Below are 12,552 nucleotides of genomic sequence, written 5' to 3' on the forward strand. Positions count from 1 at the left end.
TTGTCAGACAAAACTTTGAATAAAGTCACTTAGGAATTTATTGCAAAATTATATAAAAATGATTGTATCCATTGTGGCATAGATTGGTCCTCAAGATTTATGTGCCAATGATAAATAAATACTACATAGTGTGGATTAGATTCAGCCACGCCCTAAAACGAGGAACACTTTTTGCACCGTAGCACGGTCCATGCTATTTTGGAAATGAGCCACATTTTTGAACAACCCTTAAATCATACAATTCATACTTCAATACTTTGGTATCAGAAGCTGCTCTCTCTCTACAAAACACATCACTAAAATTATAGATAATCTTATTTTAACAGAATATGGTATTTGAATGGATAATAATTCCCACAATGATCTTTACAAAGAAAGGATAAATAAGCACTTAAAATGAAATTATGATAAGACAAGAAGAGATGTATAAATATCCTAGTCATTATTTGTAGGGGGTGTTCATAAAAAAAACGAAAAAATTGAACCGAGTTGATAAAACAGAACCAATCGGTTTAATATTTTTGAAAAACTAAAGGACCAATTCATTTTTCGGTTAACTTAAAAAAATTGACAGTTAAACAAATCAATCAGTATATATATACTACTAATAAAAGAGCGAATAGCCCTATTTTCTGGACTTTTCATTAGACATTTTTACCCCTTATCTAAGCAACATACAACGGGCATAAAAAAGGGCATATATGTTATTTACTCTCACTCCAAAAACTGCCCACTTATAACTGTTCATGAATTGTGAATAATTTTGTCTTGGATATACTCTCACGTGCAAATGCACGTACATGTTTACTAGTATATATATAATATATATGCATTATATAAATATATAATATTTTTAATAATCTATTTATAATATATTATATATATTTTTATAGTATTTATATATAATATAATATATTACATATATTTATATATTTATTTATAAAAACCAAAACCAGTCAACCAGTTGATCTGATTCAGTTTTAGTTCAGAAAATCTAAAAAACTGAAGAACCTTTTTTATTTCAAAATTTTGCCTGTAGTTTGATATATAAACGTGCCCAATCAACTAGCTAGACCTAAGTAGGTAAGGTGGAGCACTAAACCCAACCGGTTGACATCACAATGGAGCAAATGGATGATAAGAGTATATATATATAGAGAGAGAGAGAATTCCTTTTCCTTCTCTTTTCTTTTTCTATATAATCTTTTTTTATTTTCTACTTTAGGTAATGGAAACATGGAATGCTCTAGAACGTGGCCTAATATGAATGGTTTATGAATTTGTCTCAAAGAGGACAGGAGGTGCATGTTCATTTGTTTTGGAATGGATCACCAGAAGAAAAGAAAAAGAGAAAATTGAGGTGGGTCATAAGAAGAAAAGTTAGAAGAGGAATGTAATTCTAGTGAGAAAGGGATGATATAGTAATGGAATTATGGAGTCCCAAATAATTTCAGATTCCAAGGTCGACCCTACAGGTGGCAACTCAAGGGGGTCCCCATGTTGGCATTATCATCTCTTTATGTGGCAATATTCAGCTTGATATACAAACTCCCCACCACCAAAGTGCCAATGAGGCTCTCTTTTTGGGCAGTCGTTCAAATTTAAAATTTGAGAAACTGGTGATGTAATGGGCAAGAGAGTCCAATATATGGTGGGGTGTAGAATTGACCTGGACTAGAGACTCAACATGTGGCCAATCTCGGATTGTCGCCTACCTGATGGACACCTTTTGATGGATCTGGTCCAGTTGAGTCACCTGGGAAAAAGATCTGGTTAGTTCAAGATTCCATGTGGCAAAATAGCTATGGGCCTAAGGGGGCCACATATTTGTGAAATGACCCATTATCTCCCACATGCTAAGTTTCCACCTAACACCCCTCCCATGTGGCAACAGAATTGCCTTTTCTCTATGTTTTTTTTCTAAGATCATTGGATACACTTAGGGGTGAGCAAAAAAAATCGAAAAATCGAATCGATCAAAAAAATCAACCAAAACCGAATCGAAAAATTAGTTAACTGAACTGATCGATTCAGTTTCAGTTAACCAATATAAAAAACCGGCGGTTAATCGAACGGACCGGTATACATATATTTCTATATATTATATATTTATGTATAGTATATTATATATATATATATATATTATATATATTTTTATATATTATAAATTAATAAATATGTATTATATATAATATGATATATTATTTATTATTTAAAATATTATATTATATATATTTATAATTTTTTATTATATATTTATAATATATTTTAAAAATTAAAAAACTAAAAAACCAACAAACCGAATCGATGATTAATCAAACCGATCAATCAGTTAACTGATTGACTTTGGTTCGATTTCAGTTACCGATTTTCTAAAAACCAATAGTACCAATTCGATTACAAAAAAAAAAAAAAAAGCCCACGTTCAGTTAACCAAACCATGAGCACCCCTAGATACACCATTTCCCTATGGTGCTGGAATATCAAGATGTGAAAGGAACTACCTCCCACCCCCACACACAAAAGATAACTGGCATATGTTTTATTCTAAACAAGTAAAATTTGAAGAATATTTAGCTTATCTTATCCAATTTATCTAATAAATATGGATGATATTCCAAAACTTTCATTATTGAGGAAAGGGGAGGGGAGGAGATGAAATTTAACTATAAAATATTCAGTAAATTTCTTTGGATGATATTACCAAAAAAAAATTGACAAGGTGATTTCATAATTTATCAAGATAAGTTCCTTCTTACATGACATTTAGTGGATAAAATTTAAAGATATTGTCTAAATCTCAAAAATTTATCCAAAATAATTTTGTGGGGCAGATATTGATTGACAGACCAACTAAAATTTTGTATTTCTCTGTAAAATGCTTATAGTACGGCAGTGTGAAAAGAAAAGTACTTGAATTATTCCACAAAAATATCCAAAGTTTTAGGACAAGATTAGAGAAGTTTCAGCCCTTCAATAATATCCTCTCAAACAACAAAAAAAAATTGAAAGTGAATTAATTTAGCAAATATTTGTAATAAAATAAAGTGAAATGCTACAAGAAAAGTGTCGGTATGATCCTAGAAATCCCAAAATGGCAGCTAAGGTGTAGTAGCCAAAGGGTTCTTTTGTGTTCAAAAGGGGATAAATATAAGGTGAAGAGTTGTCTCACAAAAGAATGACAATCCAATTACATTATTCCATATAGTTGAAGAAAAATGTGAAACTAGACTTGACTTTGGGTTCCCCCCTTTTTTCCACAGAAAGGGTGATGAAAATCTTTTTGTTCCTTCCATTGTCTAATTATAGATAGGTAAAAGGGTCCAACCATGGTTGGCAATGATAAGTAGAAGAGACATATAATCTAGAACAATCTTTAACCATTTTAGTTTAGAGGAAAGAGAGTTGATTTAGCTTCCTAACTTGTTTAAATAGAGGGGATATTTTCATTTTTTTTTGGTAAATAAATACAAGGGAATCTTGGTGTATGATGTATCCAATAAGTGAGAAAGGGCTCATGAGAGAGAGAGAGAGAGGTTGAATTGTTGTTTAAGGGAAAGATTTTCGTCACCTCAGAAAGCCACATATTGATACTAAGGTAGTAGCCCAAAGGGTCCTATTAGTTTGAAACATCATCACTTGACTTGTGTGCCACACAGAAGATCCTTGGGTTGAAATTTGTTATTCCATACCAGCCCCCTCTTGTTGGCATTTATTGAGAGAGATATAGGTTGATCATTTGAAGGGCCTCAAATTTTGCAAAACAAAATTGTTGTTGGGGTGGAAGAGGAAAATGTTGTCAAATATTGCTGGTGAACTTTCTTAATGAAATTTAGAAAAAAAAAAATCAAGTGTTTTTAGAAGAAAATCTAGAATGAATATCTGATATATTGTATCAGATGAAAATTTCAAAAACTGATCAAGTTAACAGCTAAGATTTTTCGTCTTTATGCAAAAAAAAAAAAAAAAAAAAAAAAAAAAAAAAAAAAAACCTATTTTATGGATTAAGGGGAAAAAAGAGAACTTTCATGAATTTTTATAGTCTTTTTGAAATTATGTTTTGATTGAAAGGTGAGAGAAATTATCTACCACATGAAAGATACTTAGACTCAAAGTTCTAATAAAAATATAATTTAGTAAACTTCTAGACAATAATGACAATCAATAGGAAGGTTGAGAATTCATATATACTCCTCACAGAGTGTTCTTCACACCAATACCTCACAATACATCCAACCATGCATTGGGAATGTCTCCCCATGAATCATAACATACAAGAACGGAAAATATTCCTATGTACAGTTGTAATGTGCTGTGAGATTGGTGTGAGGAGCATATACTGTCTCAAAGGTTAAATATATAGAAATAATAAACTTAGTGGGTACAAGTTTCAATTAGAGGAAAATTTTTTAAAGATTTTTGTATTACATTCTCTAAACGATTTAGAAGTTCTTAAATCAGTAATTTCTCTAAATTTAAAAATTGAAAATTAAAAAAAAAAATAGAAGGCCAATGTTATTTAAACAAACCTCTAATCCAAAGTGGACTAGTGCTGATGTAGATTGCAGGATTCAACACATGGAAAATCTAGAGGGTCCCCCTATCTCTGATGGAAGGCCTAGATTGACCACAAAATTCCTGCACAAGGCTAAGATGATATCATGCGGGTATGTGTGTATCGATGCAAAATTGTAATAAAGTCTCAGTTTGGTAGGAGAATAAATACAAATATGCACTGTACAAATACATATAAAATAATACAAAATACAAGGTTTCGCACTCTACATATTTGTATTTGTACTCTAGAAGGAGTACAAATACAAATATGTAGAATGCAAAGCCTTATATTTTGTATTATTTTGTATGTATTCATACAAATTTGCATTTTGTATCTTATAAGGAATACAAATACAAATATGTAGAGTGCAAAACCTTGTATTTTATATTATTTTATATGTATTTGCATTGTACATATTTACATTTGTACTCCTTCCAAACTGAGTAAAATGTGTAGATGCATCTGGGCAAACGTTCCACTATACAGAAGTTCTTTACTGAATCTTTGAATGTCAAAATTGAATTATGTACACAAACTAACTCTGTACCATGTTTTTTGTGGTACACTGAATTGATAGCTATATATACAACCAGTCTGGATTGTCCATCAACCATCATAGAGACCCTCCAGATTGGTGGCTACATGTGCGTCTGTCTCCATTAATCATGTGTATCCACATCACACATTAACTGTTAAAGTTTTAAAATTTTTAATAGAAGATTCCCAAAAAGATGTCTTTGTTTTTTCCTCATGGTGGGGAGCTATATTCAGCAGAAATCAGAAATCACCACCATTAGTTATCAGTGATGCAGCAAACACATGGAGCCCTTTTTGGTTGTATCCCTATTCTATTCATCATATGAGATAGATTCTTCGACCGCCGTAGATGTTTCGCCGTCATCATCATCATTGTTGTTGTTATTATTATTGACAAAAAGACATCGATTATTAAATAGAGGACCAATATTTGAAAAACAAAATAGATCCAAGATGATTATTCTACTAGTTCTGACAGCCCCTCCCCCCCCCCCCCCAAAAAAAAAAAAAAAAAAGCTATGAGACATAATTTGTTGCAATAATGCTTTGTTGAGTTGAATCTATGAGACATAATTTGCCAAACCCACCACTAAACTTGATCCCATTCAAGAGAAATATGCCTGCACCAAAATCCAGCAAACGGTAAGGCAATATACCATTATGCTGCATCAATTATTCTAATCATGATTTTCAAAATCGGACCAGATCGGATGGTCGGACTGGAAAAATCGGGAACCGGTCACCGATTGCGGTTTCTCCCAAAATCGTTGATTTTGGTCAATAAACCGTTGAACCGGCTAGTTAACCATTCGAACGGTTTTGACTATTTTTCAATTTTTTTTTTGTCAGAACGGGTCAGCCATTCGGTTTAAAAGATTGGACCGTTCGAACCAATAACCAGACCTCTGATCGGTTCAATCACCAATTCGTTTTTAAAAACCATAATTCTAATTGGGAGTTTAAATTTGCACCCCGCAACGTCCCACAGCATATTCCCACCATGTTTTGAAAACATCTTTCGATGATAGTATCAGAAATGATGATGTCATCATAAGGAAATGTTCCCAATACACAGCGGGGATGTGCTGAGGGACATTGTGGGGCGCAGATGTGAACTCTTCTATTGGTGGGTGAGGTTGATTGCTTCTGTTTTTCACCGTCTGCTCAATTGATGATGAATCCAGTGAAAAAGACAATTGCAACCACTGTTCTTCTGCTTTTGGGCTTAACTAGTTAAATGGATGTATTGGCTACTTATACTTAACCCATGAGCATAAGACGCGTGGCAAGTTCTGAGGGTCCCAGACTACATATCACGGACCTCCAACCAAAGCCCAAGAAACTGCCATTTAATTAATAGTACGGTAAGGTCTAAGGTGGTAGTTTCAGATTTTCAGATTCACTCAATAATCACTTATCCTCTCGTCAATAGAGTAAGTAGGAGAAGGTTGGGTTGGGTCTGTGTGGGGAGGTGCCTCCGGCGGGCTCCAGTGGTGCTTTTTGTCGGGGGAAAATTCTGTGACGACTTGCTTCAGCGTGTACATAACAGAACCACACGTACGTTGTTAAAGTATTGGGCCACAGTGTTGGTGGGCTATGACTATGACTTGCCTTAATCAGAACTATGCAAGGGCTATAACCTATAAGCATTGTCCGCTAATGACTAATCAAAGGGGCTGTGGGCTGTGGGCTGTGGACTGTGGGCTGTGGGGGTCAGATTGAACGGTCCAAATTGATCGAAACTTGTGCCACCCACACAAGTACGAGGACATGTCCTCATGACAGGTCACACCGTGTTGGGCCAATGCCCAATCGAATCACCAATGGCAGGACACTACTGGTGTGTGTTCATGTTCTAGTGCTAGCCAGTGCTATCATAATTACCATACATTTGCAATCCAAAGTTCCAAACCTTTGGCTGAGTCGAAAAGGACGCCATCCTGGTCTGACCATGGTTTAGTGGTTTCAACTTTCAAGGCCAATGGTGTAGATCAGAGTTCTGTGTAGGACCAGGGCTGGGCTGGGTGGCATCATTTGGCCTATACCAAAACCAACCTAAATCATCTTGAGCCTAGAGGTTCAGTTCTACCAGGAATCATGCTTTGCCTATTTCTTAACTCCAATAATGCACAAGAGTGACAAAGCTTCATCATTTCTTTTCATATGAATCTAATCTCTCTCTCTCTCTCTCTCAGAGACACCCACCATGGGACATGGGCTAGTTAGCTCTAAATATTCCTGATAAGTAAGACAAACAAGCAAACATTAGTCAATGTCGAATTATCAATCCAGTGATAGAGAGAATTGAATGAACAAAGATCATGTCATCCATGACAAAAGCTGCTAACCATTAGGGCTCTTCTTTCACGTATGTTCTTAAATGGAATAATTATTTAGGTAGCTCTGATTAGAAAGAAGTCTTCTAGGCATTGGACAATATATGCTCGCCAATTGCCATGCCCAATTTATGCCTTCAATCTATAACTTTAGTTGTCATTGTGAAAACCCTTTAAACAAATGAAGGCAAACATATCAAACAAAGAGAATTACGTACAAGTCAAACCCTGTAATCACTCTTTTTTTTTTTTTTGAAAAGCTGTAATACAAATACAAATATGTATTTGGAAGGAGTACAAATACAAATATGTACAGTACAAATACATACAAAATAATACAAAATGTAAGGTTTTGCACCGTACATATTTGTATTTATACTCCTTCCAAACTGAGCCAAAAACACTAAAGTCAAGGACAATAATTGAATAGGTTTAGAAATATTTAACTTAATTAATACAGACATATATATATACATAGAGAGAGAGATGTAGGCACGTACTTGTGTAGGTACATATATGTATGCAAGCATATGGAATTAGTGGAATTTCCAGACCCACGTGGTCACGGGTTCAGTTCCTGATTCACACCAAAAGTTGGCAATTATAATTTTTTTTGGGGGTCTTGTAGCTAATAAATCTACCTCCACCTTTCAGGTTTAACCGCTATCAAGTCTGGGTTCAGATTTTCCCACATATTTATATGATGAAATACCCATTTGTGTATTCTGATTTTTCAAGCTACCCTTCTGAGCTTGAAGTAGATATCTATCTCACCATTAATCACCAAGTTCTATTATGTTTCAGTATCAGAGTTCTGTCAATAACAAGACTAAAATCAATCTCTAGTACTAGTAACACACACTGTGGAAAGAGAACAGGTTATAATGGGGGGATACAATTGAAGCTAGACAAGGAGAGAACAAAACTTGCAGCTAGACATGCTATAATACCTTACAGATCGAATGATCATTGTATTGTGTGACCTACAGTGCTGGACAGGTATCAATGAAGAAGAAAGCTTTTAATCTAGCTAGCTAGTGGGTGTATATAATTTGGTTGAATCCATGGAAAGACAACAATCTGGTCACTTCCTTTTTGAGTGCCACATGAACAGCATGTGCAACAACATTGGCGTTTGTGCATGTCTGTGTTCTCCCTTGCGTGGACATGTCTCATGCAATTTGAGAAGATAAGGAAGAGACATGGACACCACCATTCTGATTTCATGGTTTTGGTTCATCAAGGTGGCCACAAAAGCTACCACAGAAACAGAGAGAGAGAGAGAGAGAGAAAGAGAGAGATGAAAAATTCTAAGGTACATTGTAAGAGGATGTTAAGGAACACGGTAGCTAGCTAGCCTAACTTTTGTGGTAGTCACTAGGAGCCCACTTCAAGTCAGGGGACTAGATAAATCTAACCCCAAAGTACCAAAAGAAACTATACTACTTTTAAGGGAAATTACCAAAAATCCAATAAAAAGTATAAGTGTACCCATTCCACATTGGTTGTAGTAAATGACAAAAGTACCCCCTGCATGTGGTCCCAAAGGAGTCCTTATCTTCTCACATATATGCCAATGGTTTAGCAATCGGGGTTGCTCTTTGTTGATAGAGAAGTCCAATATACTCCAGGGCCCTAACTATCACTGTTAGCAGACAAGTTTCACCAATTGCAAAAGGGCAAGGAGGAAAGGGCAATCCAGTCATTTTCTGCAAGTGAAGGGAGGTGTTGTCCTCTTGTGAAGAGAGAAATAGAAGCAAGTATGTCCAAGGAGGATGACATAGATGTTTTTCTACTTGAAGACAAGACAGAAGCACATGGAGAGAGAGAGAGGGAGCCCTCTCTAATGGAAAGATTTAGAGTCCTTGAGTTGAGAGGTTGAGAATTGAGATGCCCTACACCTTTCACATATGTATTGTTCTATGGAGGACAAGATGGTCCTTTCCTTTTATTTAGCATTATTTTTTGGGTTCTCTTTTCCAACACACACTTTTCATATCTTGTCTTGACACTCTCCTAAACACCAAACCCTCCAAAATCCAAAGGCACCACCCCTCAATCACCTTTGTCGCCATCTTCACCACCATCCCTCTATATATATTCAACATAGTTCACAATTCCCCTCATATTATCTACTACTATAGTACTTCCACTGCTTCCACTACTAACTTAGGTAGTATTTCCGACTGCAGTTTTTTTTTTTTTTTTCATCCTTTCGTTACAAACGCCCTCTCATCTCTCTCTCTCTTGGATCCCCAATTCTGTACTTAAGTTCACTATGACTTCAAGACTTTCAGAGGCCTTCAGAGCCCACCCTGTCCACCTCCATCATGGTGACCTAGACTTGGAATCAGTACGAGAGGTACCCGATTCACATGCTTGGCCACAACTGGATGACTACCCATCTGTGCACTCATCGTTTGATGTTGAGTCAGTGCCAGTAATCGACCTCTCGGACCCTAATGCAGTAAAGCTTGTGGGGCATGCATGCAAGACGTGGGGTGTCTTCCAGGTCACCAACCATGGCATCCCCATGCGTCTCCTAGAGGATGTCGAGTCCCACGGCCGGCGCCTTTTCGCTCTCCCTCCCCAGCAAAAGCTCAAGGCTGCACGCTTGCCAGATGGCATCTCTGGCTATGGCCTGGCTCGAATCTCCTCCTTCTTCCCCAAGCTCATGTGGTCTGAAGGCTTCACCATTGTTGGCTCCCCCATCGAACACGCCCGCCAACTTTGGCCACAAGATCATACCAGATTCTGGTATTATACCTACGTGCATGAATACAATTTGTTTTGATTTCATGGTTGTTATCTCTCTAATTAAAAGTTAACAGTTAAAACCATTCCATTTTCTGATATCTGGGTGCGGGTGTGTCTTCAATCTTTCATGGGCGCAGTGATGTAATGGAAGAATACGGCAAGTGTATGAAGCAGTTGGCCAGGAAGCTATTCTGGCTGATGCTTGGTTCGCTGGGTATAAACAAAGATGACATCAATTGGGCAAGCCCTCAAGGAGGCGAATCTGGAGCTATGTGTGCAGCCTTACAACTGAACTCGTATCCAGCATGCCCCGACCCGACCCGTGCCATGGGCCTTGCTGCTCACACAGATTCCACCCTGCTGACAGTCCTTTACCAGAACAGCACAAGCGGTTTACAGGTGCTGAGAGATGGAGCTGGGTGGGTGACTGTACCTCCCCTTCCGGGTGCACTAGTGGTCAATGTTGGCGACCTCCTCCACATACTCTCCAATGGCATATTCCCAAGTGTTCTTCATCGGGCAGTTGTTAACCGGACCCGTCATCGCCTGTCCGTGGCCTACCTCTATGGACCGCCGACGAACGCTCAAATATCACCCCTCTCAAGCCTAGTCGACCCCAACCATCCTCCGCTGTATCGGCCAGTGACATGGGCCGAGTACCTCGGGACCAAGGCAAAGCATTTCAACAAGGCACTATCATCAGTTCGCCTCTGCAGTCCCCTAAATGGGTTTGTCGACCTGAATGATCACAACAGGGTAGAAGTCAGCTAGCTAGCTGCCTGCATTGCAAAGCAGAGAGAGCAGGGTCAGCTTCATCAGCATGATTATGGATTATTATTGAGCTTTTTTTTTTTAATTGGATACCCATGTTCTAGGGATTCTGGTTGCTTGGACGGTTGTGGGTAATAAAAAGAGAATTGGGTTAGTTCCCATGAGAGGGGCCCAAGGGGATAAGTTATATCAAATCATGCAAAGGAATGCACAACAAACAGTCTCTGTTTTTTCATTGTCTGTGTGTATAGAAAAGATAGGGAAAGATGCTCACTTGAATATTCAAACAGGGGGCACAAACCGGCACCTTTTTGCCACGGATGTGAAGGAAGATATTGCTTGAATGAATAAGACAATCATCAAGATAAAATTGCACTGGTTAAATAAATCATGAGATGAAGCCCCCCTATTGAATTTTTTTTAAAAAAAAAAGAAGAAGAAGAAGAAGAAGAAAGGCTAGATAAAGATTTTTCACATAAGATAAAATGATAAAAGGAAGAAAGTGAGTCTGAGAGGGCCCTGTTTGTCATTTTCGACACCACTAGATCCCTCTCTTGTTGTGGGGGGGTTTTGGCCTCATCGCAAAGACAGGAGTCTCAGTCCTTTCGATGCTCGGCATGGCTTTCTGTGTTGACGATGTTATTGTCTGCGCCCACACACTGGCTGGCCAGCCGGAGAGCTTTACCCTCTCCTAGGAACAAAGCAGGTTTTACCGTTTTAATATGATTTTGCACCTATCTTACCCATCTGGGTTGTGGTAGGTACGCTATGGTCAAAGAAACCAATGACCCAAAACTCCTCCTCCATGTCCCCCAACCCAGAATTTTTGCACCGGAGACAGGAAGACATCACCATGTAGAAAATGGAAATAGATGCTGAAACAGAACTGCCCATCTAGCTATCCCAAATATCAGATAACAACTCCTAGAAAGGAATTAATGCATTTAACTAGACCTGCAATCCTAGCTGAGTTCTAGCTGTGGTAGTGTACTCTTACAATAAAGGCACAACTCTCAAGAGCTTTGTGCAGTTTGAAATGTAAACCAACAGAGAAAAGAAAAGGACATGATTTTATCTTAATTAGCTAACTGCATACTCAACAGTCAACATTGATAAAATGGATATGCTTGAATGTCTCCATACCCACTATCGTACTACTTCTACAGGGAGACTTGGCTACGGAATATGTGTCATTTCCACTGCAATATTCCTCCTGGAAACTGCCAAACTCTAATAGGGAGTTCAAATATACAATGAATAAAAGACCACCTTTTTTTGAGACCAACTGGAATAGGAGATGACTGTTGTCAAGGTAAAGGACTCGTTACTGCATGTAAAAGATTTCACTCTTTGAAGTAACCGTAGACAAGCATGCTAGGAATTGGCTGGTTAGCATGTAGAGACCTGTCTTGAACAGTTGAAATTAGATCAATGATATAAAAAAATATATATATTAAATACCTTGATTTCACTCTTTGAATTCCGTTCCAATACCATAAACATGTTATGAAGACTTAAGATTCAAGTCCAATCCAAACATTTGCATATCACACTGAATGAAGTTTAACTCTAACCTCATTTAAAATAAAAGCA

The 12,552-nt window shown here is 37.4% G+C and overlaps 1 protein-coding gene across 1 annotated transcript; it reads left to right on the top strand.

Annotated features, from left to right (window-relative positions):
• The first annotated feature begins 9,543 nt into the window (after positions 1-9,543).
• Positions 9,544-11,347, top strand: LOC104595273 (gibberellin 3-beta-dioxygenase 1-like). Its single transcript, XM_010255939.3, has 2 exons — positions 9,544-10,188; positions 10,326-11,347. Exons 1-2 carry the CDS (start codon positions 9,710-9,712, stop codon positions 10,957-10,959), a joined length of 1,113 nt encoding a protein of 370 aa, XP_010254241.1. The 5' UTR covers positions 9,544-9,709; the 3' UTR covers positions 10,960-11,347.
• Positions 11,348-12,552: the final 1,205 nt, after the last annotated feature.

The sequence above is a fragment of the Nelumbo nucifera genome, chromosome 2 (assembly GCF_055504915.1).
Source record: "Nelumbo nucifera cultivar China Antique chromosome 2, China Antique-T2T, whole genome shotgun sequence".
In the NCBI taxonomy this organism is placed as follows: domain Eukaryota; kingdom Viridiplantae; phylum Streptophyta; class Magnoliopsida; order Proteales; family Nelumbonaceae; genus Nelumbo; species Nelumbo nucifera.